The 26,295-nt window shown below is 44.5% G+C and overlaps 1 protein-coding gene across 7 annotated transcripts in view; it reads left to right on the plus strand.

Annotated features, from left to right (window-relative positions):
• NPHP4 (nephrocystin 4) overlaps positions 1-26,295 on the plus strand; it is a 103,832-nt gene that overhangs the window by 28,201 nt on the left and 49,336 nt on the right. For 5 of the 7 annotated variants that reach the window (XM_019541171.1, XM_019541170.1, XM_019541174.1 and 2 more), the window contains exons 8-11: positions 8,210-8,346; positions 12,342-12,514; positions 13,271-13,397; positions 24,197-24,379. In XM_019541171.1, coding sequence (XP_019396716.1) covers positions 8,210-8,346; positions 12,342-12,514; positions 13,271-13,397; positions 24,197-24,379 — 620 coding nt within the window. Of the gene's footprint in view, positions 1-5,032; positions 5,090-8,209; positions 8,347-12,341; positions 12,515-13,270; positions 13,398-24,196; positions 24,380-26,295 lie in introns of those variants that run through there. The other 2 variants (XM_019541177.1, XM_019541175.1) reach the window with 2 other exon arrangements.

The following is a 26,295-nucleotide window of genomic DNA, read 5'->3' on the forward strand; positions in this document are numbered from 1 at the left end:
CACGCCCCCCCCCTCCTCTGCCAACACTGCTGCCGCCTTCACATCTGGGCCCTGCACAGGCTGATTTGCCCTGGGCTCCACAACCTGTTAGGATCGTCTCTGCCTGGAGATCCAGGTATCAAAAAATACCCGGGGGAAAAAAGCTGGGAGGCAAGCCCTGAGGCAACCGGAGGCTTGGGTCCTCCATAGAGACACTTTGGTAGCCAGCCAGAGCGTCTGTATGGCTGGCCCTTGCCCCGGTGCTTCAGCATGCTGCCTGCCTGTGCAGGGCAAGCAGCAGTGCAGGTTGCAGGGACCTGGACTCAGGCTCCATGACAGGTAGGTAGGTGGTGGTGGGGGAAGCTGGAGGAGGGGGGAGGGACCATTGGGGGAGGGGCTTGCCCAGCCCCAGCTTCCTGATTTGCTCCCCCAGGCCTCCCCGATCTCTCTTCCCCAGCTTTCTGATTGCTCCCCCAGCTCTCCAATCGCTCCCCCACCCAGTCCCTACTCCTTGCTTGCTCCCCCAGTCCTCCCTATCACTCCTTCAGACCCCACTCGCTCCCACGCCCAGTCCAAGCCCCCGCCCGCCCTCCTGCCTGGCCCCAGCATCCCTGCACTCACTGGCTGCAGCAGCAGCTGTTGGGGCCACTCAGGGCCTCATGGCACAGCCCCCCGGCATGGCGCGGAGTACAGCGGGGATCAGCCCTGACTGCCTGGCACCTGTGCTGCCACTGCCACATTGCAGGGGTGCAGCCCAGCTTGGCAGGGCACCATGCGGCACTGCACACTGTCAGGCAGCTCTGGGCTACTTGGGTTGAGTGACGCCAAGCCCTGGATGACAGTTGCAATGACCCTGAGCTACCTGACAGTGTGCAGCACTGTGCAATGCCATGCTGAGCTGGGTTGCACCCCTGCAATGGAGCAGTGGCAGTGCAGGTGCCAGGTGGGTGGGGCCAATTCCCACTGCTCCCCACTGCCCCATACTGATGAGGCCCCAAGCACCCCTGATGGCCACTGCTGCAGCTGGTGAGTGCGGGGATGCTGGGGCCCAGTGGGGCGGGGTGGGTGGTGGGACCAGGCTGGGGAGCAAGCGGGAGGTCTGGGGGAGTGAGCAGGGAGCTGGGACTGGGCAGGGGAGTGAGTGGGGGAGTTGGGAGCGGGTGGGGGGGCTGTAACCCCTGGTGGGGGCATGTGGCCTCTGTGCGAGGACTGTGGTCCCCTGTGGGGGGGAGCTGTGGCCCCTGTGTGGGGGCAGTCCACGACCTGTGCAGGGGGTTGCACCCTATGTGGGGTAAGGGGCCCACCCCTCCTGAGCAGTTCCCCCATACGTTCCCAATCATACCGACAGTCCCCCCCACCTACAATCCACCTACAAACCCCACACCCCCAAGCTATCCCCACAAACCCCTCAGCCACATACCTGGTCCTGTGGGTCAGGAGTGAGGAGACTGGGGCAGGGAGCAGGCTGTGGGTTGAGAGTGAGGGGCAAGGGCAGGTGAAGGGCACTGGCACATCAGTGCTGCTCAGCACTACACATCCTGGTGAGCGAAGAGGGTAGGGGTAGCTTTGATTTTTCTAGTACTAAAAAGCCAAAAGTAAATGCCAAACTGTATAGATATTTAGAATTAATTTTATTATGATGTTAGAGGCACTGGTGGGCTTCCAACTTGCTTTAAAATTGTAAATATATCAATAAATCATTGTCCAACTGATTTGATATCTCTCTCTCTCTCTCTCTCTGTAGGGGTCTTTTGTTTAACTTGTGGAAGAACATGAATTTTGGGGTATTTTAAAGAGTGACTTTGGGATTTTTTTATCAGGGATTTTGCAGTTTTTAAATAGGGAACACCAGAATTCTTGCTAGTGAGGCAAGTGGCAGGACCCAGGCAGAGGAACCTACTCAGAGCTGGCATCTGGGACCCAGCTGGAGGTGGCTGACCTCCTGGCCACTTGGGGCCAGAAGGACATGCTTTGACATTTCAAAGCAGGCCACCACGCTGGGAACATCTTCTGGGCCATAGCTGCCCAGATGGCCAGGCCTTGGCACACATGGCAGTAGTGCCACACAAAGGCCAACTGCAGCCACAGCCCACTGGCAGCTGGCCCAGAGGTGCAGATGCCTCTAATGGCTGTGCAGTCCCCGTCTGGGTCTGGCAGGCGTGGAGTCTTGGGGCCACATGCTGTTGCAAGTGGTAGCAGGTCATAGCTAGGCAGCAGCCCCCACTGCCAGATTGCTGCAGTGGGTAGAGGGTGCCTGGAACTCTCAGGGCTGCTTCAGCAGTCCAGCTGGCACAAGTGGTAGTCTCCCCAGGTACCAGTTGGTTGGGCCCCAGAAGCTCCAGAGAGCAAGTAGCCCTAAACTACTTGCCAGGGCAGCTTTTTATACTGCTGGGGCCAGCACAGGTGCTGGCCCCAGTCTCTAGCTCCCCCTGGCTGCAGATCTGGGAGGAGCCAGGCAGGGCTATTTTGCCCCAAGTGGCACAATTTGTCCCACAACAAAATGCATGTCTCAGCACACACGCTGAGGCAAAAAGCCCTGGCTCAAATTTGTGCTGCTTCTATTTGAGCTGCTGAAAGCACACATGCCTGCATGTGTGGATGTGTCCGTTGAGTCTGTGCAAATTTGTAGACAAATTGTTCTCTCTTAACAAATCTGGAGTTTTTTGATCAAAAGATGCCTTTCATACTGCCAGACTTGGCCCTGTGGGACCCTGGTTCAGGACTGAGGCCCTGGCTGCTACTACAGTGCAAATAAAGTAATAATAAAGAGAAGGCATGCAAAGTAAGTGAGGACTTGCTCTTGCAAAGGATACAATGCATACAATGTCAAGAATCATTGGGGTAATGTTTAGATTGGTTCTTAAGGGTAGGGAGTGACATGGCCTGTGAAAAAATGTGCAAAAGAGGATTAACTTGAAATAATATAGAAGGGCTAGTAAGCGTAACTAGACTTTCATCCAGCCCCCCTGACATTATGTGATTTCTTCAAGCTTTTAAATATCCAAAGGGATGTGAATAATCTTGACCATTTTGACAATGAGCCCAGCCCAGCCCAGCCCCCCTCCCCTTCCCTCCACCCCTTGCAGCAGAGACTATGGAATTCATAAATATTTACAATGGCAATAAAATATGTAGCTTAAAACCACATACAGTTTAACAGAAGCCCCTTTAATGAAACTTTGATGGGAATGAATCATACTTGGTGGCAGGGAAAGGAATGGAAAATGCAGCCCTATCTGTTAGTGCAGTGTTCCCACTGACCTCCCAAAAGCTCACACATGTTAATCTAAAACCCCAAGGGAAGGTCCAGCTATCTGGTAGGATGACGTCAATGGAAGAGACGACTTTGCCTTTGATAAAGGCTTTTTAAGTAAGTTTTAAGCAGCATGCTGAGTTTCAGTTTTATAGCAATGACTGACTAAAAGAGCCAGAAGGGAAATAATAGGACATAGGTCATCCTGGAATTTCAAAGGACAGTTCACTCCAAATAGCTGATTGATTCAGGTTATACAACACTAGTGATTGTCATTAATCATTGGGACATCTCACTTAGGGACAACATGGAGCAGTAGCTCTCAACCTTTTTAGACTCAAAGAACCCCTTATTAGTCTCAACACACTCTTCACAAAATGCCAGCTCTTAGTTTTCACTCATATTTTGACCATGGAAAAGTAACACAGCAATTTTTTTGTTGTCAAGAACTCAGAAAGACCACAACAGACTAGAATTTTGTTGGCACTATGGATTCTTATTTCAAATCATTGGATTTATCTTATGAATCATGTTTGCACACCTAACAATGCTAATATTACATAGCATCCAATGGCACCTCTGAAAGGATCTCAAGGCACCCCAGGGTGCCATGGCACCCTGGTTGAGAATCACTATTTTAGAGTGTCCAGTCCCTATCTTTAAGACCAGATGCCCTTCTAAGAGTTATGCTCTAGCTCATGCAGAAGGTGTGGGCTTAATTCAGATTTATTAGATGAAGTGCTTTAGCCTGTGCTCTGTGGGAGGTCAGAATGGATGATCATAATGGTTTGTTTGGGCTTTAAACATCTCTGAATTGTCCTGGGAAGGAGGGAGAATCTACAGTACTGGCCACTGGTTAAAAAATACATTGTTTCCTAAGGTTGCTCCTATACTGTTCCTCTCTAGATTCAGACTCCAGCTCCCTCTCTAGGTTACCTAAAAGTTAGATATCTTGGAAATGTTTTGTCCAGGCTCTGGAATTTGTCTTTTATACAAGCTATAATCACAACAGTTTGCATCCTTAAACCTGGAAGGTGTCACAAAATCATTTTGCTCTATTCCTCGTTTTTACTAATTGCTTCTCTCCCTGGAAACTGCTATGGATGAATGATAGCTGCTTTAATTACAGTCATTCAGTGGAGCCTGAGAAGCCTTTACAGCTTGCTTCAAAATTGTTCCTGCACATGGTGCTGTTCTGGATAGCTAGAGAGCTGACAAGTGTAGAGCTATGAGAATCTGATATGCTGAAGCCTCATAAATCTTTGCCACCAAGTTTTCATAACTCTACAGCACAAGTCACTGGGGACTGAGTGGGTAAACCTATGTGACTGAAAAGTTATGGGATACAGGGGCAAGATAATTACTTCTCCAATTTAATGCCCTTCAAAATTCTTTCCCTCTGTCATTCTCATAGCTGCCTCCATGAGGGCATTGCTTTGCTGTGTGAAATACAGCAAGGTCTCCAGAGCCAGCCAGTCCCCTCTATTGTCCAAACTACATCTGCCCCTAAGAGCTTGACAGACAGTTCCAATAATACACATTTGGAGACACCATGTACTCTTGGGAGCATGTTAAGGGTGGGAAATAGCTACAAATTTGAAACACTGGAGCATCAGTTGTTTTTTGCAGGGCACCTTTCCAAGGGATAGTCTTAGCCTTTTCTGCCCACTCTCCTCTAGACTTTGGAGCTCTTTGCCCCTGTTAGGAAGAAGGGATGGCGCTTTTCTGCACACTCCAAGGACTTTTTCTAAAAATCCCAGTATCCTAATATATTTCCCATCCTCCATCTCCAGCTAACATAGAGCATTAGTCCCATCTTGTGGCTGACACAGGAAATTATATTTCAAGCATTAGCAGGTAAGACACAAAGCCTCACAAATATGTTTGGTGGATTTTTTACTTGCAAATTCAAATACCTGTCAAAGGACCTGCAGATCAAGCCACAGTATGAGGAAATCTGGAGCCCAAGAGGTACCTTGCAGACAAAAATTCAGCTCACTGCTTCCTGCTCTTCTTCGTGCTCAACTGGCATAGGTGAGGGCCTGGTTTTTAGGGGAAATCCATGCTGACCATCAAATAGAAGAGGTGGTGTTCCTTCCTCAGTGAAAAGGAAGTGCATTCAACATCCGTCTTGTAGTCTTCCATTGGTCACATGGGGGAGTGAATTTCCTATCACCTGGGCACAGCATAGCTGCACCAGTGGGTGCCTTCAGCAGACATGCTCACAAAGGGAAGATTGGTAACCTGATTGAATGTGCTAGTTTTGGTAGGGGCAAGGTACTGTTGTAGCCATGAAGGCTCAGGGAAATTTCCATGGAAGTTCTAACAGCGTATTGCTCCCATTCCCCACAGATCTTCTCAGATTATGCATGTTTTTGTGCATGTCTCTTGCCAAACCACCAAACCCATCCACATCTCCTGAGCATCACGTTTCTGTTGGAAGGGACTGCATCCTTGCTATCTCGCTCTCGCAGTTAAGAATACGCTGGTGCATGCACTTTTCACTCTGCCTAAACCAGTGTCTGGATGCAGCCTGCCCAGAAAAGCCCTTGGATTTTACTGGCCAATAGAAAACGGAATGGTTTGCTGATGAAGGACAATAGGAAGAGTCCCACAGTCCAATGTTCAGTGGGCTTTGCAAGACAGAAGCAAAAAGGTCATGATGCAGCCAGTTCCAGGACCTTGTATGCCCTGGGGCTGTTGTGGGTGCTGGTGCCCTCTCATACTCTTGCCTTCTTAGCAGCCAGCACAGCTATGACACTGGCCTTGATTCAGCTAAGTAATTAAGCACATAGCTAACTTTAAGCCCCAGTGAGGAAAGAGGCTTTTTATAAAATGAATTAAATTAATTGCAAACAAAGATGTTAAAGGTAATAGGAAGGGCTTCAATGGGATTATTCACAGCCTTAAAATTAGGCATGTTCTTAAGTATCTTGTTGAATTAGGGAAGTTAAGTGAGGAATGTATTTACAGACATCTGACTTCAATATAAATTTAACAGTATCATTCCCAGATAGTTTACAAATGGGCGTTCATAGAACAGCTCATCGTTTCTGCTCCCTTTTCTTTGCTTTTAGTTAATTAATTCATTTAAAAAAGTCTAACAGCATTACTCTACTAAAATGCTACTGGATTATTTCATTTGCTTTAAAAGAAAAGCTTTGTCCTGAAAAGTTAGTAAACTCATCCACTTCTGCTTTTCCCCCCTTAAGCAAAAGAACTAAGCAATAAATACCAGTTGGAAACTGGACATAAAGGAACAGAATGCTTGAAATTGGCTTAAAATGGGTAGTTTAAACAGAATGTACCCTGTAATTTGATAGACTGAAACTTCAGATAACAGAGTATATGAAACCAGTAAGGTATATTTGGTTTCCAAAATTGAATTAAGGCAGTTACAGGCTTTCCTAGCACTAATTTGTTATGAAGTTCTTCATTCCTTGCAGCACTGTATAACTGTTACGCTTGCCTGAGATGTTGTTATTTAATTCTATTGTCAGGCACTTTATAGACTCCAGGCTTTTCTTTTAACAACGGAGTGTAGGTTTATGAATGCTCATTTGTGAGGCTGGTGGAAGAGGATGAAATCTTATTCAGGTGCTTCTATGGGAAAGGCTTCTCAGGAAAGTGTTCATACCTTGTTATGTTTTCTAAGGCTTTCCCAAGCTAGCTGCCCACCCCAACTCCAGTGCTGTGTAATGGTTGATAACCTGAACTGGGAAATTCTTGTATTGTTAGTACAAGGAAACATAACCTATATCCAATTATGATACAACTGGGAGCGAGGGGTGGCGGGGAGTTTGCTTGCTTGCCTTAACCTGGTTTGATGGGGAGTACGTTGGTGATATGCACCGTAAACTAGGTTGTTCCACTCCAACTCTTAAATTATGTGCACTGGCAAGTTAAAAAAAGCTCTTCATTCCAGTGAATGCTTACTAACAAGAGCAAGGTTTGTACAATCCAACCCTTCTGGGGTAATGGTGGAGATGTTCTTATATAGTACAAAAAGATAGGAATAATGATGGGCTTATGGTTGCCTTATTCAGCAGTGCTGAAACCTCTGAGAGTGCCCATAAGTAACTGAACAGTTCATTATTCATCAGTTTTTCACTTCAAGTCCCATAGTATAGGAATGGCAAAATCTTACTGGGTTTGTTCATACACTTGAAAAGACCCTGGTAGCAACAGCCAATGCTAGAAACTAGCCATTTCCTTTGTGATTGTTTCTAGAAATTCTCATAATTTATCCGCTTTCTTTGGTGTCTGTGATCCCTGCCCTTAACTCCATACTCTACTTATTAGCAGAGTCTGGTCCAAACATGGTAAGTCCAGGACCATTCGGGGTATAAAATAGCCAAGTCTGGGTAATGTTAGCAGTAGCATCTGCAGTGGTTATGGAGTGAAGTGGTCTCCTCCCCTCAAGTTCTCCTGTGTAATGCAGGCTCTCTTTCAGCCGGGGGCACAGAGATCATCAAATCTGCCATTAACTTAGATCTCTTCCACTTGGTCCCATACTGTAGGACCAGCTAAACTGTTGGGATGACTTGTTGGCTGTCTTAGCATATTAGGCTGAAGGTGGATCACAGTCCATTTAACAAGAGGAGGAAGAAGGCAGCTGGCTCCTTCTGGCTGGAGAATATAGGTGGTGAAGAAGAACACAGCTGAAAGGGGAAGCAGATGTTACTTTGCCTCTATAATGTGCTTGCTCTGCACAGCTGAATAGTACAGTTAGTTATTGTCAGCGCTTGTGAAGGAGAGCACAGCTTGCCCCAGTACATGCATTGAGTATTCATTTTAGTTGCGGAGATATGAGAGCTTGTTATTATAAATCACTGCAAATGCCATGTCTATTGACCAAAGCAGGGAATGTGTCCAGAGTACCACTGGCTGTCTGGTTGGTACTTCTGGTTATTTTTGTGTCTGGTGACTGTAGGGCCAGGTGACTGCAATGTAATATATGGCTGGCTGTTTTTCCAGATGATCTTTTTTGGAAACCCCAGCTCATGAAATCAGTCACGTGGTACTTGGATAAACTGTGCATCCATCTCTACCCTTCATTAGAAAAGTTTGAGGAAGAGCTACTGGATTCACTCAACAACAATCACTTACTTAAGGTACTGTCAATATCACTGGTAATATTTCTAACACCTTTTGTGTCCAAGTAGTTTATTCTGATAGTTTTATCTATTAGAAGGGATTAATCTAGACGAATAATAAAGGTTTTGTTAGCAAGTAAAGTTATATGGGTGTTATATAACATACTAGCAAATTGCCAGTCAAGAATCATCGCGTCTGCCCCCACCTACCCTGGAGCTTTGGGTCTGCTCCCCACATTCCCACCCCTGGCATTTCGGGTCTGGGCCTGTTCCCCCCTACCCCCTGCTGCTTCAGGTCCAGTGCTGCTGCCCCCCACCCCACCCTGCTCCGGGTCCACCCGGCTTGCGTCTGCCTGCCTCCCCTCCCTGCTCCCCTCCCTACCTGTGTGCTGCCTCCCCCAAAGCGCAGTGCTGCGCGGTATGCCCGGCCTGGTCCCAGGCTGCGCCCCCCAGCCCCAACCCCTCCCTCCTTCCCTGCCTGCCACCTTCCTCTCCCTGCTGGCTGTTCTGGGGTGTGGTAGGGCCGGGTGGCGGCGGGGCAGGGATGGATGGACAGACATGCTGCCACCGTGGTCTCCACCTTTGCCCTTGGGGGGTGGGGGAGCCCCTCTGCTTGGGTGGCCAGGGTGTGTTTGTTCATGTAACCTGGTCCGCCCAGCCATTTGGCACCTGCCTTCTTGGCAGTGCATGTGCAGTTGGCCTGGAGTGTTACAGACAGACAGACAGACTAAGCCTTTTATTATATTAAAATATACATATAGCTACATGTGTATGTATGAATCATGATGACCACCACTCAAGTGCAGCTACCTCTAGGGTGAAACATGGTAGGAGTTGAGTAAGCACAACACTAACACAACGTTTCAGAGCAGGAGATGAATTACCTTATGGAAGTAAGGGCCCATTTAGGGAGGTGGAACATTTCTGGCCAAGTTAGACCCTATTCCTGTGAAAATTGAGGTAGGAGATGTGATGTCAACAAGTTATCAAAACCTGAGAATTGCAATATTGTCAAAAGACTGCAGCAGAAGCCTCCTAGCACCATGGTGAAACACTAGCACAGAACTGATCCAGGGCAAGAAGTGCTACCCTTTTCCTAAATCAGCAGGGCCTTCTGTTAGACCTGTCCTGGTAATGGTCTGCCTTACCAATGGTCTGCCTTTGCTTGGTTTATGGTACTTGGCCCAGAAATCTTCAGAAGTACCAGCAGTGATGGTAGCTGGTGCATCCTGGAACATTCCTTCCCTGTGGTAAGGCAAGCTGGATGCAAATGTACATCTCTCAGTGACCATTCTTGATATAGAAGGTCTCAAACCGTGTACCTGGATGACAGCTAGGTCTTGAGTGGAAGATGCCTTTGCCCGATAGAGGTGATTTACACACTTTCACAGGCTTGAGTCAAATGCCTGAGTGGTGGAATACTTGATGGAAGTAGCACTGGTAACGTACCCATGTCATTCCTGCTTTTGGAATGACATCTTTCTGTCTAAGCCAGCAGCCCACAGAGCCTGGTATTAGTGTTTGACTGAAGCTGTATCCACAGCACATCCAGCCCTGGTTTATGAAGGTAAATGTGAGAATGGTCACCTTGAGTCCCAGCCCTCTGTTCCTGCCTGTGCTGCCTCCGAATTGTAACATTAATTCTAATACATCATAAAACCTGGTCTCCATTCAGAAGGATATTAAGTTGCAAAATGAGAAGCCTTAAAATAGAATTTGCAAGGACCTTGCAGAGTGTATTTGGCTGGTGTCAAGGGGATCAGATGGAAACCTGGTTCCTTCTTGCAGGCAGAAACCTTGTTTCCTTCTCACAGGCTCATTCTCTCTCCAAAGGGCGGCCTTTTACTGCTTCTGTAAGCTTTTCCTGCCTTGTTTAAACACAGCCCTGCAGGGCATTTTTCTGAGCAAAATTACTGAAAGCCATTTCCAGTGTAATGTGTGAATCAATGGGAGTTAGAAGGCAGCCACAAAAACCACTCGCTGTGACCTGCAGTTCATTTAACCTGGTTCCCTCTTTGCTCTGGTTTTTTGCAGAGCAGTGAACAACACTCCTTCTATCATGAAACCTTACCAAGCCTTTCCTCCTCTCCTCACAAACCCAGGGAACTGGGAAGGGAGCCCAGGGCCAGGCTTGCTCCTAATAAGAACTGCAGATTTTTAGGGAGGGAAGGCTTGGAACACCCTTTCTCCACATGGCACAGCCACATGTTGATCATGCACAGTCCAGTGTCAGTATAAGTGGTCTTCTGAGTGAGTCTCTGATCCTGGAGCAGATTGCAGCAGTGTCTAAGCTCTGCCAGCCTGCATACTGAGACACTGCACAAGTCTAAACATTTATGAAGCGACCCTCCCACATTGGTATCCACCTTTCTCTGCAGCTAATACTGTCACATGGCTTGCTCTTTATTGCTTTATCAAATCCAAAGCTCTTTTTTTTTAATTCTGCCTCCAGTTCAGGGGAGAGGGGATGAATTCTCAAAGTTGTCTCTAAAACAGAAGGCTTTTCCAAAAACTCTTCTGGTTGCACATTGAGGAGTCATTTGGACACTTTGACCCGACAGCTCCTTTTAGGAGCTGTGGCCTGGTGTCGAACAGGGTTATGCACTGCCAGACCCACTCTGTTTATTAATCGCAGTATCTGGCCCTTTTGAGAACCCTTTAAAAGAATATGTGCTGTTCCTTAGAGGGCTGGTTCTGTAAGTGGCTCCAGCTCCCACTTGGGTCAGCCAGAGTTGAGGATACCTTATACTTCCCAGGGTGCAGTTAATACAATGCTCTTGCTGACTTCCAAATCCTCACCATTATTAGTGAGTGAGGTCCAACTCCAGCCCACCCCTGAGAACCTGGAACCTTGACTTTCTCTTCAAACAGACGCACAAAAGCCAGCTTTTTCAAAAATATCCCAGCCCCCTCCAAGACTGAAAAAGAACAAAACAAAATTCTCCTGATCCAAGCGAACAGAAGATTTATATGCTTGCATGTTAGATGAACATGTCTTTTCACTCATTCCACCCTCATGTAGTAGGGATATAAAAGGTTGGATTCATTTGTATTTCCATTGTTGGATGGGTAATTTGCAACAGCTGCAGTACCTTTGCACCCCCCAAAAACAATCGTGGAAACTTTCTTCTAGTCTCTAACATGAGATAAAAGGAGAAGCACAACAAAGCAGCCAATCATTGTATTTTAAAGAGAAGTCAAGAAGAAGATAGCATATTAACTTAGCAAGAAGGTGGTTCCTTTGTTTTTGCATTGAGTAGATACATTTATATGAACTGCAGTAGCATCAGATTGCTGTAGGGACAGCATGTTTGTTTTCTGCTATGAAAATCATTTGATTATGTTTTAGCATTTCACTTTAAGTCTTAGCCTTCTTTTTTATCAGTAGATTTTTTTAAATAGTTTTTTGTTTTGAATGTCCAAAAACAGCTGCATTTGGTCAGCTTGCCTTGTTAAATGGGACGATAAAGGAACTCTAAAAATGAGCATTAAACCACAAATATAGTGTATAATTTTGTAAGCAGTAATGACCCATGGGGAAAGCCTTGTTTATTTGTCAGATTTGCAGCAAATCTCTATTAAAGATGAAATGCTTCAATATCCAGCAGTCACTCTGGGGCCAGTTCCATTTTTATGAGTTTATGACTTATGGCCTGAATGTTCAATTTCTCTTCACAATCCTTCCAGTGCCACTTTGTTGGCATGAAACCAGGCAGGGAGCAAACGTGGCTTACCTGCAGCATACAGACTACCCTTATGCATGGCCACTATGCCAATGCAGTGGTCCTGGTGAAGAGGGATTTAGGGCCTGGAGGCTGACAGCTGTTCCACCTGTGGTGAAAGGACAGCTCTTGCAGTGCTGTTTCATTGCCATTTTCGTGTTAGGAGGAGGTATTTCTCTTTTCCTTCCTCCCTTTTCAACCGAAGGGAGCACCAGCCTTCAGTCCCATGCTGTGTTTAGTAGGGTACCAGCCTGTGGGTGAGCCTTGTTGAAATGTTTGTGTGTTCTCCAGGATAACTCCATGCTCATTGGGAATGTGGTTGCCATTCAGGAGCGCCGGCTGCACGTCGGGGTCCACAATGGCCTCTGCTTCGTTCAGACACCTCAGGTAGCAGTGCTGGTGCCAGAGGCTGAGGTGATTCGGGGGCGCTCCAACAAGAAACAAGGCTCCAGTGCTAAATTCAGGTATAAGGCTGAAGGACCCTTAGCTGTTGATGAATGCCTGGCTCCTGCCATTGGCTATACAAAGGCACTGCATTTGATTTCTTTGACCAGTGAACAAGCCGCAGTCCAGAGGGCTAGATCTGCAGAGATCCTTCTTTCCTTCCTTCTGGGCTTCAGGGCCAAAAAACAAGGGGAAAATGGATAAGACTGAAAAAGCAACTCTGAGCTCCATCCTCCCTGGTGCTCTGCTCCTTATTGTATCCAGACAGCTTGGAGGGAACAGAACATCTCTGAGGAGATTCCCAGGGCTTCGCAGTATCTGGCCCTTTTGAGCCACTGCCACTATTGGTCAACAGCCCTGGGGCTCTGAACAACTTGAGCCTTCCTTAGGAAAGGCCAGTGATGTCCTCAAGATATTCTGGCATCAGTGCACTAGTAAATTGATTGCACTTGTGGAGGGTAATGTAAGAAGTGCTTTCCCAAGGTCTCTGTTAGGGTCATAGCTAGACTGTAAGTGCTTTGGGGCATATTTTTGTTCTGTATCTGCACAACACTGCAATAGGGAGTCCTAGTCCATGGCTGGGGATCCAGAAGGCTTCTTCAAGGAATACATAATGATAGTTTCTAAAATGCACCCCCGCCTCTTCCCCCATTGCTATACATTGCAGAAAGTGTCAGCAGGCAGTCAGTGCATCTGGGATAAGCAGGAGCTGCTTTCTGCTAGATGTACAAGCCAGACCCCATCTAATTGGTAGTTGTGCTGTATTCCCAATATAGTGCCATGGGCCAGGCTCTGGTTTTGAGAAGCCGCATTCATTTGACTGAGATGGTTCGTCACCCAGCTTTTGGAATCTTCTTCCAGCTCGAGTATGTGTTCTGCGTGCCAGGTGGAGCAGACAGCAAGGTAGGAATGAATGCAGCATGAACATATAACAATTTCTGTTCCTATTACCACTTTCAGACTGAAGGACCCAAAGTTCCTTCTGTGTGCATTGTCACTGACAAGCCTTAAGTAGCTGTGCATGGTTATTTCCCCAAGAGAGTATTACAACTTCTTGGCAGCTGCTCTAGTTACTCAATGACATTTGCAAAGTTTCTGTGACTAATTATTAAAGTACATAAATCTGTGCCTGATAGACTAGAAAGCTACTGAATAACTAGGTATTCTGCCCAATTTTTACACTCCTCTATTTCCAAGACAATAGACAAATGACACCTTCAGAGCTATTCTTGCCTGCCATATAATTAGTGCAGGTATTTAAGACACATGCCATCTACTGAAAATCTCTTTCTTAAAAGGTTAAGGTGCTGAGCCTATAAAGAAAGACTAATTCTTGCTAATGTGTAGCTTTCTAATTTTTGAAATGCTGGATTGTATTGCTTCTGGTCTAGGGAAACGATCATTTCAGCTCCTTCAGCCCACTAAGTTAGTATTCTGTGATTAGATGAGAGAAAATTGAAAAGACAGGTACTGTCTTTGCAATTCAAATTATAGATTACATTTATTTTAATGAAGCTAGTCCTCTCAGAACTGCATTGATTTTTTTTAATCAGAGCAATTTAAAATGAAGCTAAGAAAAAAGTTAGTGAAAAGCTTTTTCAAAGCAAGAAAAGGAAAACCTGGAAACGTTAGTTTGTTGAACACTTGACCTACAGGTAGAATGAATAAAATACTTCAGATCAATAATATGTAATATAAGAGATAAAAAAAATAAGGGCAGTTTTAATAATAAATGAAAAAATACACACTTTCCTAGACAGGAGGTAGAATGATAATTTATACCAAGCAACTTAAGAGAAAGTTTGGGGGGGCTTATGTTTGGCAGTTATATCACTAGTTTCAAGTTTCCAATCCTCTGGGGCAATGGCACTCAGAGAGAGTATGGCTTTTTTGAGAATGTTGGTAGTAGTTTACAACTGAGTAGGAGGTTTCCCTGCAGAGGGATATGTTAAAGTTGGCTGCTTGTAAGGGCTCTGAAATATTTAGGCCATGGTAAACTGCTCCTGGCCTGCTTAGCCTGGCTAGGCAACACTTTGTGTTATCTCCAATAACATCTGTTTCATATTAAAGGATCCAGGTCTGGTGAGCTGTCATTCAGGATTCTCTCTTTAGGGTAGGGTGGAAGTTAAATGTACTGAAACAATGTTCTCCACAGGATTTGGCTGACAAAGTTGATCACGCAGATGGGACTGCCCTTTTGCAGAGGGTTGGTCTCAGTCCCTCTCAGTCTTCTTACTCTAGGATTCTGTGTTATGCCCTTGGGACTTCAGTAAAACAGGCTCTCTCTTCTCAAAACATTAGTTGTTTCTTCAGATGTCTCCTGTACCTGACAACTATGGCATAGCCTCAAGAGCATGTGTCCTCTCACAGTCCAGTTCCTGCAGTGGTGCAGTGTTTCTGCATCACCTGGTTTATCTGCAGAATAGAAAGAATTCTCCTTCTTGTTGCTTTTCCCCACAATCCCTCACTCTCTAGCACAGATTGGCTAACTCATTAAGTGCAGTGATGAAAGAAAAGCAGCTGTTTGTTCTTGAAAACTGACTGTTAACTAAAATCTCAAATGTGCAACATAACACAGTGGAACACAGAACAGAAGGCACCTAAAATAAAGTGATGCACCAAACAGCACACAACAGACATATTTATCTCTGTAAAAAGTTCTTCCAAAATTGAGAGTACAAATTAGACACTCCTCTGTTTTTATTAATTTAATTACCACCTCAGTCCCTCTGCATCCCTAGTCTTACTAATTGGAAATGTTGATTATATTTGGCTCGCTGGTCTACAGTGCTCTGCTCTTAGCTGTTCTAACTTGGACAGCAGCACAGACTGGCTTATGTTGAAGGTACTGAAATGTCTTTATTAACTAATTCTGTTCCTTCTTATCATAAAACTTCCTTCTCTTTCAGCCTCTGAAATGCCTTGAATTTCCCTTTCAGACCATTTGCAAACTAGAGTCCCAGAAACTATGATCTTTGGATTTCTAGTCCCCAGTTCCCTTAACTTTACAAGCTTACAGCTCCCTGTGGAAGTGGCTTTCCATTCTGTTTTTATTTAGGTCCTTTCAGGAACAAGAACAACTGAAGAATGGACTGTTGCAAAGAATGTCATTTTAGTCACCTTGCAGAGATCACTTGCCTGATTACTCATTGTCCTACTGTGATCTGAGGCAGTGGTTTGAGTGTAAGCCTCAGGAACCTCTGGCCTTGCAGTGTGTTTCACTAATTGCTTAAATACACTTGTCCAGTTAGGAGGAGACCACACAGCACAGTACCTTTCACTCTGCTTTTCCTTTACCTTTCTCACCTGCCTTTGCCTCCCTCACATGACTTTACCGTTGCAAACACATGTGTAATTGCCCCTTATCTGTTAGTGAAAATTGGCAGGTGATGCACCATACAGAAACTTAATTTTTCAGAGGAGTTGTAGATGGCTGTGGGACCCTCTCTTTCATTTTTGTCTGCTAATCAGTATGCATGAGGCATCAGGAACATAAAGTACAATCTGTTCCTTATGGGGTGGAGAAAACAATATTACTGTACAGAAGAGGAAGACAAATTTCACTGTTGCTCAGTTTTGGAGCACTCCAGTTTTATGGTGCAGGACACTAGGAAAGAATCCAGACAGATGGACAGACAGACAGTGAACAATAGAGCAGGTCTGTTAGCTTAGGTACTCATGAGCTTCCTAGGCATATTTCTAACATGTTCTACCCATACAGAGGAGCTACATACATACACATGACAATTCCTTTCTTAACACCAGGAGTCTCTGAACCTAACATAATCTTTCAGATCAAATTGATCATTTTTTATCATTGCTGAAGGGATTTGTGGGTGAGGCTAAATGGGAAGGTACTTTTGAATTTGTGGTTTAGCCATTCATATTCCTTTGTATAGTTGCTCTGTGCAGGTCTGTGCGCTCTTTTGCCAACCAGAAAGCAGAACAGTTCTTATTACTAGTTGCAGATAATGTCAGCATCAGCAGTAAAGGCATCTTTCCCTTTTTTGCCAGGCAGCAGGGACAAACATTTTTCCATCACTACTGGTTCAGTTTATTGGTTTGTTATTCCTTTTCCAATCTTAGACCACTGAACCTTCCTTAACAGGAGGTTAAGGAAACAAGGAACAATGGCCATAAGCTACTGGAGAGAAGGTTTAGACTGGACATTAGAAAAAAGTTCTTCATGTTCAGGGTTGCCAGGATCTGGAATGGACTTCCAAAGGAGGTGATGCTTGCCCCATCCTTGAGGGTCTTCAGGAGGAGACTGGACAGGCACCTGGCTGGGTTCACATGACAACACCAGGTTTGGTGACCCTTTTCTTGCCTGCCAATGGCAGGGGGTCAGACTAGATGGCCCACTGAGGTCCTTTCCGACCCTAGAATCTATGAATAAGTTGTAGCAAATATCTTGCATGTACACGGATGTGGGTTATTTCCCAAACAGGCGTATAAGCAAGACACATTTACATGAATGCATGCAAGGAGCAAACCTGCCATTGGCAGGCATATGGCTGGACTGAAGAGCCCTAACATGCTGGAATATAATTTTTCAGGATTCATTCTATTCTGCTACAAAGTAGTTGTTTTAATTTTGGGTCTGGTCCAACCACCTGGAGAAGTGGATGGGATTTGGATCAGGCTCTTACTGTGGATCCCTTTTGTGTTCAACCTTAACAAGCTTGAGATACTGCTTCTTACCTTGAATTGATCTAAATATTTGATTCAACATTTTAACATTATAAAACCTTGAACCAAAAGGAAAAAAATTACATTTGACTACAAGGTGTCTTCCAGATTCAAATAATAGCTCCTTTTGTTGGTCACATATATAGTTTCTAAAGAGCTACTTTGCTTTATAGGGTAAAAGGCAAATATCTCCCATCAAAATGTCAAAGTGCTTTTCAGTGGCACTACTTGTGTGGGTTTATTAAGTCATTTTAATTATATGTTGTTACATTTTTCTACTGCATATGTATATGAAGATATTTAGCTTGCAGCAGTCCCAAAGAGTTCTGGCAAACTAATTTGGAGAATTTCAACTCGTAAAAAAGGAATTTTTATTTTAGTTTTAGCACAACATATTGAGCTCCACACTGAAAAAAAATTAACTCTTCTTGGCTCTTTCATAAAACAAAAGATCTAATGGTGAGTTTAAACCCAGTATAGTAAGGATCTCAAAAACATGAGAACTGTACTACATTGGATGACCCCTGTGTATCAGTATCATGCATACTGGCATACATTTATTGGTCAATAGCACACTTTAAAATTATTTCAACCCATTTTTGAATCTGGGGAGGGAGGAGGTGGGTTATTAGACAATTCAAAATTGTGAGTAAGAAAATAAGAGTTATTCTTTCCCTTTATATTTTTTCCCAGTTCATTGGTAAATGAAATCCATGTTGTATAGGAAATCTTACAGATCATGCAGTACATTTCTTCCTTCACCACACATGCCCATCTCATACGTCAGGTATTGAGATGCAGTGACCTGGTCCCGAGGTATGACTTTGAAGAGGTGCACTGAATTTATTTGGGTGGGCTAGGACTATGTATTATGCTTTGGTGAAGATGGGGTGACCCTCATCTTCCCCTGAGATATTGGCTACATTCCACTTTAAGATGCCTTTTACTGGGCAGTGATATGATTCAGTATTCCCATGGTTTTCCCTTAGATGTAAGTTGTTGATCCTCAGAATAACTAACAGGCTGTTAATGCTGATGAAACATGCACTTTGGTCAATGCACTTGTATCCCCCATCAATATTACATGGTCTCCCTGAGGGGTTATCTGGGCTCCAAAGAGTTAGAGCAGTGAGTTCTCCCCGAGCAGAGCAACTTGAGCTACAAGGAAAGTGGAAGAGGGCTTGAGCTTTCATGCATTGATGCAACATGGGTGAAAGCTAAAAATATCAGGGGAGTGCATGTAGGACCCATGTTGGATTTGTGTTAAATACTTCTAAATGTGGAAAGTAACAAGAGTCAAAGCTTGGGATTAAATCAGACATGATTGATACATTTATCACCAAAGGTTATACAGTTGGTTATATCAAGATCATTGGGCTCAAAGGGTAATGGCTTGATGTCTAGTTGGTAGCTGATATCAAGTGGAGTGCCCCAGAGGTTGGTCTTGGGGCTGGTTTTGTTCAATGTTTTCATCAATGATTTGGAAGATGGGATGGAGTGCACCCTCAGCAGGTTTGCAGATGACACCAAGCTGGAGGAAGTAGTAGATGTGCTGGAGGGTAGGACTAGGATTCAGAGAGACTTAGGCATATGGGGGGATTGGTCCAAAAATAAATCTCATGAAATTCAGTAAGGACAAGTGCAAAGTCCTGCACTTGGGATGGAAAAATCCCATGCACCAGTAAATGCTGGGGACAGAGCTACTGTGTAGCCAGTCAGTAGAAAAGGACTAGGGGTTACAGTGGACAATAAGCTGAATAAGAGCCAGTAGTGTGCCCTTGTTGCTAAGAAGGCTAACAGCATACTTAGCTGCATTAATAGGTATATTGCCACCAGATCAAGGACAGTGATTCTTTCCCTCCATTCGGCACCTATGAGGCCACATCTGGAGTACTGCTTCCAATGTTGGAGTTCCCACTACAGAAAGGATGTGGACAAGTTGGAGAGAGTCTGCCTGGCACCAGGTGGTGGCCTGGAAGATGGAGTCCAGCCCACCCAGGGCTTATGGGGCTGGATTTCATCTCCCAGGTGCTGCGGGGGATGCTGGGTGGAATCAGCTCTGCCCACCCATGCAGCACTGCACAGCACCAACACAGGCCAGAGCCTGAGCACAGCTCATCCAGGGTGTGCTGGGTGGGTAGGCAGGCAGGGCTGCTTCTGCCCAGAGTCCCCCACAGTGCTTGGGGGGATTTAGTCTGGCCCTGCAGGCCCTGGACAAGCCACTCTTGGGTCCTGGCCTTGGCCCTCGTTGGTGGGAGGCATCCAGGGCCTGCATGGCCAGACTCTATCTCCCATATATCGTGGGGCACATTGGACAGAAGCAGTCTCACCCACCAAGCACCACATGGGGCTGCTTCCACCCAGTATCCCCTGTGGCACCAGGAGAGGCCAGCCTGTATCTGTGGGGGATGGAGCTTGGTTGCGGGCCTCCACACTGTCTTGTCTTGTCCTACCATGCCATTACTGCTCCAGGGAAGAACTGCAGGCAGTGTGTGTGTACTGGGGGGGGAGTCATGCATACGCATCAGAAGCTCAGACAGTGGGGTGGGACATCATGGAGACCCATGGCTAGGCTTCATCCCCTGCCCCCAAGCTGTCGAAGAGGCTGGCAGGTGCCGGTTCTTGGCATGGTGTGGGGTGGATCAGGGCATGCTACAGCCCCAAGTGGGCTTATGCTCCTGTTCCTGCTCTGTGTGTGTCTAATTTTCTAGTTAAAGATATTTCTAAGGAGTCAGCAGCATAGCATATGTTGATAACATGGCCAGAAACTCTGCTCTGTATTTCTAGCTCATTGTTGAATGGAGGATACATAGATTCACATTAAAATGATTAGGTCATATTACTCAGCACTCTTGTGCTGAGTGGTTTCTGCCTTATTGTAGGAAATTGAGATCCAAATGACTTGGATAGAGCTGATTTAATTCAGGCAGACAAGGAGTTTTAAACTAGGTCTATTTTGCATGGACTGCCTCAGGCAGACAGCAGGGGAATTTTTATCATGGTGTACTGTTAAATAGGTACTCTTGCCCCTTTCCACACATGTGGCTGGCTGCCTCTCCCTCAAGGGCTGGGGTTATTTCTGTGCTTTTGCATTTTGTCCAGGCTGTCACCTACAGGGATTCTTTACAATTCTGGGCATTACTCTATAGTAAGAATGTGCAAGCTTGATCAATAGCCATTGATTTGTTAGGGTCCCTAATTGTCCCACAAAAATGGCTGTGAGAGGGTCATTGATAATGCAGTAAATGTCTTCTCTCATTAGAGCTGTCCAAAGCAAAACTGGGGAAAAATGGATATTTATACAAGTGACACACATGCTCCAGACAGAAGCGATTTGTATTGATTGGGAAAGGAAAAGCTGAAAAGAACCATACAATTGGAAAATTAGATATTGGATTTAACTAATTTAAAAAGTTAAAACCTAAGGACCTGCAGAGGCTTGAATCTTTGAATGCAGATTTTTGGTATGGTGATAACAAACTTAATTTTAGGTTAGCTTGAAGTCCAATTCCTCAATTTAATTTAAAAAAACCCAAAAGTATATTTAAGTCAGGCAAAAGTTACCAAGCTAAGGGGTTTGTAGGGTGAAGCCACCTGCTTAGCTACGGAACTGGCGCAGCACAAGCAGCTTCAGTTGTACACTTCTCCCACATTGTCCCCTTACCAACCAATTATGCCCCAGAAGGAACCCCTCCAGGGAAGGAGGGTAATCTTGGGAGCCCACCCCATCCACAGCATCTCAGCTGGGATGGTTCATAGTTACAGCAGTGCTTGTAGAGTGGGACTGGGGCCACAGTCAAATCAGTTCAGCCATCCAGATACTTTTCACTGTGCTCATACTTTATATTCAGCCTTTGTATACCCTCTTCTACTTTCCCGTTCCAGTGGGTCTTAGATCTAGTCCTGAAGGTCTCAAGTTACAGTAATCATGGTATCTTCTGGCTACTAAGAAAGCTTTGTCACCTGCATGCACCTAGTATGTGCTGACTTGGAGCAAATTAGAGGATGATTTGCTTCCTGTTCCCTTAGCCAGCCAGAAGAGATCTACCAGCACCACCTGTGGACTGCTCTTCAGTTTTGGTAAATAGCAGCTTTCCAGCCAGAGGAGTTGCTTTCCTTGTGACCGTTCAAGGATGCAACTCACTCTGTAGGTTCCTGCCCTGTGCATATGTTTTGTTGCTGACAGAATAAGCCCAATTAAAGCTAAACTCTCCAAACTTTCCCAAGGTGTCTCCAGTCCTTATTGTCATTATGCAAGTGCAGATATTGTCCTGGGCAATACTCGGGGCACAGAATTAGTTATCTTGAAGCACTGGGGAGGAGAACTAGAGATACTTAAACTGATAGGTTAAATTTGGAAACGGGCTGAAGGGAGTGGACAGTACCATGTTTCAGATCACAAAGACAAATGATCAGGACGGGGTTTTCATAAGGACACAGCACTGACAATTCCTGTTGGCCTCCATGGGAAAGTGGATGTTTCTGGAAACACAAGCCTTAACTTGCCTTAGCCCCTTTGGGGAGGCAAAATGTCTTCCTTCAACTGTGCCACAGACTTCATACTGGGAGGGTGTTTACATGACTAGGGGAAGAAGCCAGACACATAATGCAGCCTGTCTGCTTCCTGGGTGCACCTATGCTATTGGTCATCACTGCCCTTATCCTTCAAGCAAGCAAGAATGGTGGTGTGGGTGCTAAGGCACATGATTGATAGCCCAGAGGTTGCAAGTTTGAGACCATAGCAGAAACACTCATGGTGCAGCCTGTTAGATGCCAGTGAATTTTTGAATTCTGCTAAGTACCTTGTCACATGAACACAAAAAAGGAAAGGAACCTATGCTACTTGGGCAACACTGTGCCTTCTACTGCCTGCAGGCCCCTCTTGTCAGGTTGCCCATCTGTGACTTTCACACTGTTAAAGGACTACTGGGTCTGAGATAGAGGCTTAGTTTCCCTCTGAGGCACCGATGCACCATAAACTGTATTGATAGGCACCTTCACACCAGATTGTCAGTGGCTTCAGCATGAACCCAATTAACCTCTGCACTACCTTTATGTAGAACAGCTAATCCCAAAGCTGATCGCCACAGTAATCGCAGCATCCTGTATGCTGTAATCCATGCTTTGCAGAGAGCTGCGAGAGTAATTGCAAACACTGATACTGACCTGTAAGTTTATTTTTATACCTACTCTTCCATAACATTTAATTTTAAGGGAAGGTGTTTAAGTGACTGAGTAAATTGAACCTTTTAGCCTCTTTTTAGAGTACATTTCCAACCTCAGTGGCTATGTTATTTAAAACTGTCATTACAGTTCTTGAAGGGGCTCACTGGTCCTTATAGAAAGTGATGGCTTTTCTTCTCCATGCAGGAAAATTGGTCATCTTCTGGAACGTAGTCACCATTTTCATGGCAATGACAGTAATGCTGCTGCATAGTTACTTGTGGAATCTGGTAACATTTACATTGCAAACCTGGTTTTCAAATTATGTCTGGGCTGGAAGAATTCACTCTGGGTTGAAATTTAGCTGGGCAAATTCTCAGTTCAGAGGAAAGGAGATTTTCTCCATTTTAATCACGTGTATGTGAAAGAACGTTAAAAATGTTGGTAATTCTTGGAAAATATTATGTTGCAAACTGTTAAGCCAGAGCTAGAGAAGGATAGCTCTTTGGATATATTTCATAAAAGTGTGAAGTGCAGTTATTCCATATTATATGTCAGGGAATTGTTACCATGATACTTTGGGTAAACTGGATATGTGTAAGAAAACCCCCAAATGTTCTAGCAAGAAGCATGCTTCAGTGGTTAAAGGGAGCAATTATTAGTCAAAAGTCCTGGGTGTTATATGCAGCTGCAGCACTGAGTCAGGGAGTGAGCTCTCTCCCAGGAGTCTTATAGACCAATTTCTAGCAACAAAGAATGAAGAAGAGACAAACAAAAAAAACCTGTGTTACATCTAAGCACAGTTATCTCTAACTAGTAGATAAATTATTCCAGATTTTCTGTGCGGGATTAACTGCTGCTTTTCAGACAGAAAGATACTATTGGTGCTTTCTGCAAAGCCAGTAGATTCAGGGATCTGAAGAGCATTCTGTGCTTGATGAAAAAAAAAGGGTCTAGAAAGATGAGTAATACGCTTCAAAGTGTCAGATCTCAAAATATGTTGAAACCATGCAAATACGTTGAAACCATTCAACCATGAAACCATGGTTGAAACCAAAATATGTTGAAACCAAAATACCATTGAAGTCACAAGAGAACATGTATAACTGAAGATACGAATCGTAGTTTATTTGGTGGCATTAATTGGTTTCATAGTGAACTAATTGGAGCACTGTGGTATGCAGGCCATTGTTTCTCAATTAGTTATTGTCTTTCAGCTGGAATAAATACCCTTCTCTGCTGTTAGATTGTAAACTGTTTTCTTGTCTTTCAGTGAATATAGCTTTCATACATACTCAAGAAGTACATATTTAGGAGCTTCCAGGTTTGCGGAAGCCATCTTTTCAATAATAATCGCATGTGTGCATGGAAATTAATCACAGGTAGACTATTTGCACCTGCAATGAACTGAGGTGGTAATTTAATTCCTACTGTGCCTGGTCTGCACAGAATTTATGAATTGTTAACCTCAGATCAGATCTTGTGATCAGACCCACTCTTCACTCTTAACTTTTGTGACACCACAGAGAGTTTTCTTGGCGTTTCATACTGTTGAAATTCTAACAAGCAAAACCTGATATTACTTTGTAACAAGAAAAAAATACTTAGGAAAACTTGCCTGTCACACTCCCTCGGTATAAAAAGATTTCAGCGAAAATTGCAGGAGCCAAGAAAATTGTTAATGCTCAGTGAGCAGAGAATGTTTGATGATAAATTCCTTTTTGGTTCAAAGATTTGACCTTTTTGGATGAAAGTCGCATGCATTGTACAATTATACAGATGGATTCATGTGAGGGGACCCAGATATCCTCTGTCTCTGGTTGTTTACACATCTATATTTTTAATCCCAGGCACTATCCACTACCTCTTTGAATAAAGCAGCCTACATGCATTCAATTCGATGGGCTGTTTGGAACCCTTTGCTGGACTCGGGTTCCTCAGAAGTGATCTTACCACTGCATGGAAGCACCCTGCACAACCCTGCTCACGTGTTGGTTTACAAGACCCCTCCAACCAGCATGAGCTCAGAAGAGGTAAAGAGAGAACTTCCTTAAACTTACTTTGAGCAAAGGGGCATAAAAACCATACCACAGGCCTTGACCAGGTAGTTTTTTCTCATTTAAAGGATTTGGAGTCAAATTTTGTAAGCCAACCTAATGGCAAAATTTTGATGTGAACCAGTTAGTGAGTAAACAGACATGGAGCAAAAGCAAGGAGAATGTAGCATAAAATATAAATTGTGCATTTATTTGGTCAGCTGTTGCTTAGCTTTCAATATTTTATCATTGGAATGCATATTGTCATATAATTTGGAAATATGATGATTATTTATTGCATTATTTATTGCATTGGTGCCTGGAGGCCCCTGGTTTTTGTGAGAGGCAATATCCACACAAATATCAGATGGCTGTTCTTTTTGCAAATAGCTGTAAGCTCTCACTTCAGTAGTAATTGATCTTTAGAGAGGTAACAAGGAACCACCAGTTTTTGAATGAATTAGCAGGTTTTGGTGCTCAGTGATGCATAACAACCTTCCATCTCAAAGAACGAGGTTCACAGAATTATGTGCAAAATTCCATTATAATGCTAAGCTACATTGATTACACGCTACAATAGACAGAACTGACTATCACTTTATAATGTGCTCTAATACAAATTGGGTCATTCACAGTAATATGTGCTGCTTGGAGTAAAAATGTTCATCAGAATCTATACTCTGTTTTAACAGTAAGTAAGCAGGAAGGAGAGTGTGAGTCCATGTCCTAAACTTTTTTAGCACAAATGCCCCATGTCTTAAATGTTAGAGACTGCAAGTGGTTGAGGAGCAGTAAAAAAAAAAACCCCTTGCTCATACCCTCTTCACTCTCCCTTTTCAGCATCCACTTCTGTCACTGTGTGACACAGAATACTGGGTAAGATGGATCTATAGTCTGACCCAGTAAATGCCATCTTTTATGTCCTTATGCCTTTTAATTTTTGGTTATTATCTTGCACATGAAACTTGGTATGTTCAGAGATTAGGGACCAGAGTCTGATCTTAGTTATAACATGAATGCTGTATGCTATGCTAAATGATCGGAAGTGTGTAGGTGAAATATAAATGGAGAAGTGACAAAAACAAAATAAAACCAGCCAACACCATGAGGACCTTGGGTGGGAAGGCCTGGTGTATAATTGGGAACAGCAGGAATGAGGTGTCTGTTGTTAGAATGATTAGACCCATGTGTTTGCATATTTCATTATTCACTGTGACATTCTGTCTTTGGAAGCAAAATGGAAGGATCAGTAAAAGAAAACAAAGTAACGAAAACCTCCTTTCCTCTTGTCTCTTGAACTTAGAAGAGGCTTGGATGGTTCCTAAGAAGGATGCTTGATGTCTGTTGCATTCAGAAGGGGTATCTTTGAAAAGGAAGTTTTTAGATGAGGGATGTTTTTTTATCTTCTTTGAAGCCAAGAACGCAGCAGCAGCACAGCCTAGTTAGTGGGTTCACATTGGGCATGCACCGGGAGCATTTTTAGCTGGGATCCCAAGGGTTTCCTATCCATTCAACAAAGAGGAGGCTTCTATACTTTTTTGATGACCACCACTCAAGGAAGCATGATGAAGATTGTGCTACAGATTTATTACTTGGATCCACAGAAAGACCTGCCATATCCTTCCTTCTTTCTGCATTTATTCAAATGCATTTTCTAGGTCTCTTGCTAATGCTGTTTGGGAGGGTGGGAAACCCAGCCACCCTTGCCCCCATGCATAGAGGGCACTGAAGCTGTTCTGGGTGAGGTGGTGTGCTGAAGTTTGCTGCTAGTCCATTTTGTGTGATATCCCTCCTGACCTGGTGAGGAGGTTCTGTTGGATAACAATGGGGGGACTACTGCCCCTGCTGGCCCGCTGAATGGCCCTTGCAAAGCCAGCGGACCAAGGCACTTAAGGGGGCACTTAAGGGAGCTC

Source organism: Crocodylus porosus, unplaced genomic scaffold, assembly GCF_001723895.1.
Source record: "Crocodylus porosus isolate Cpor-Errol unplaced genomic scaffold, CroPor_comp1, whole genome shotgun sequence".
In the NCBI taxonomy this organism is placed as follows: Eukaryota; Metazoa; Chordata; order Crocodylia; family Crocodylidae; genus Crocodylus; species Crocodylus porosus.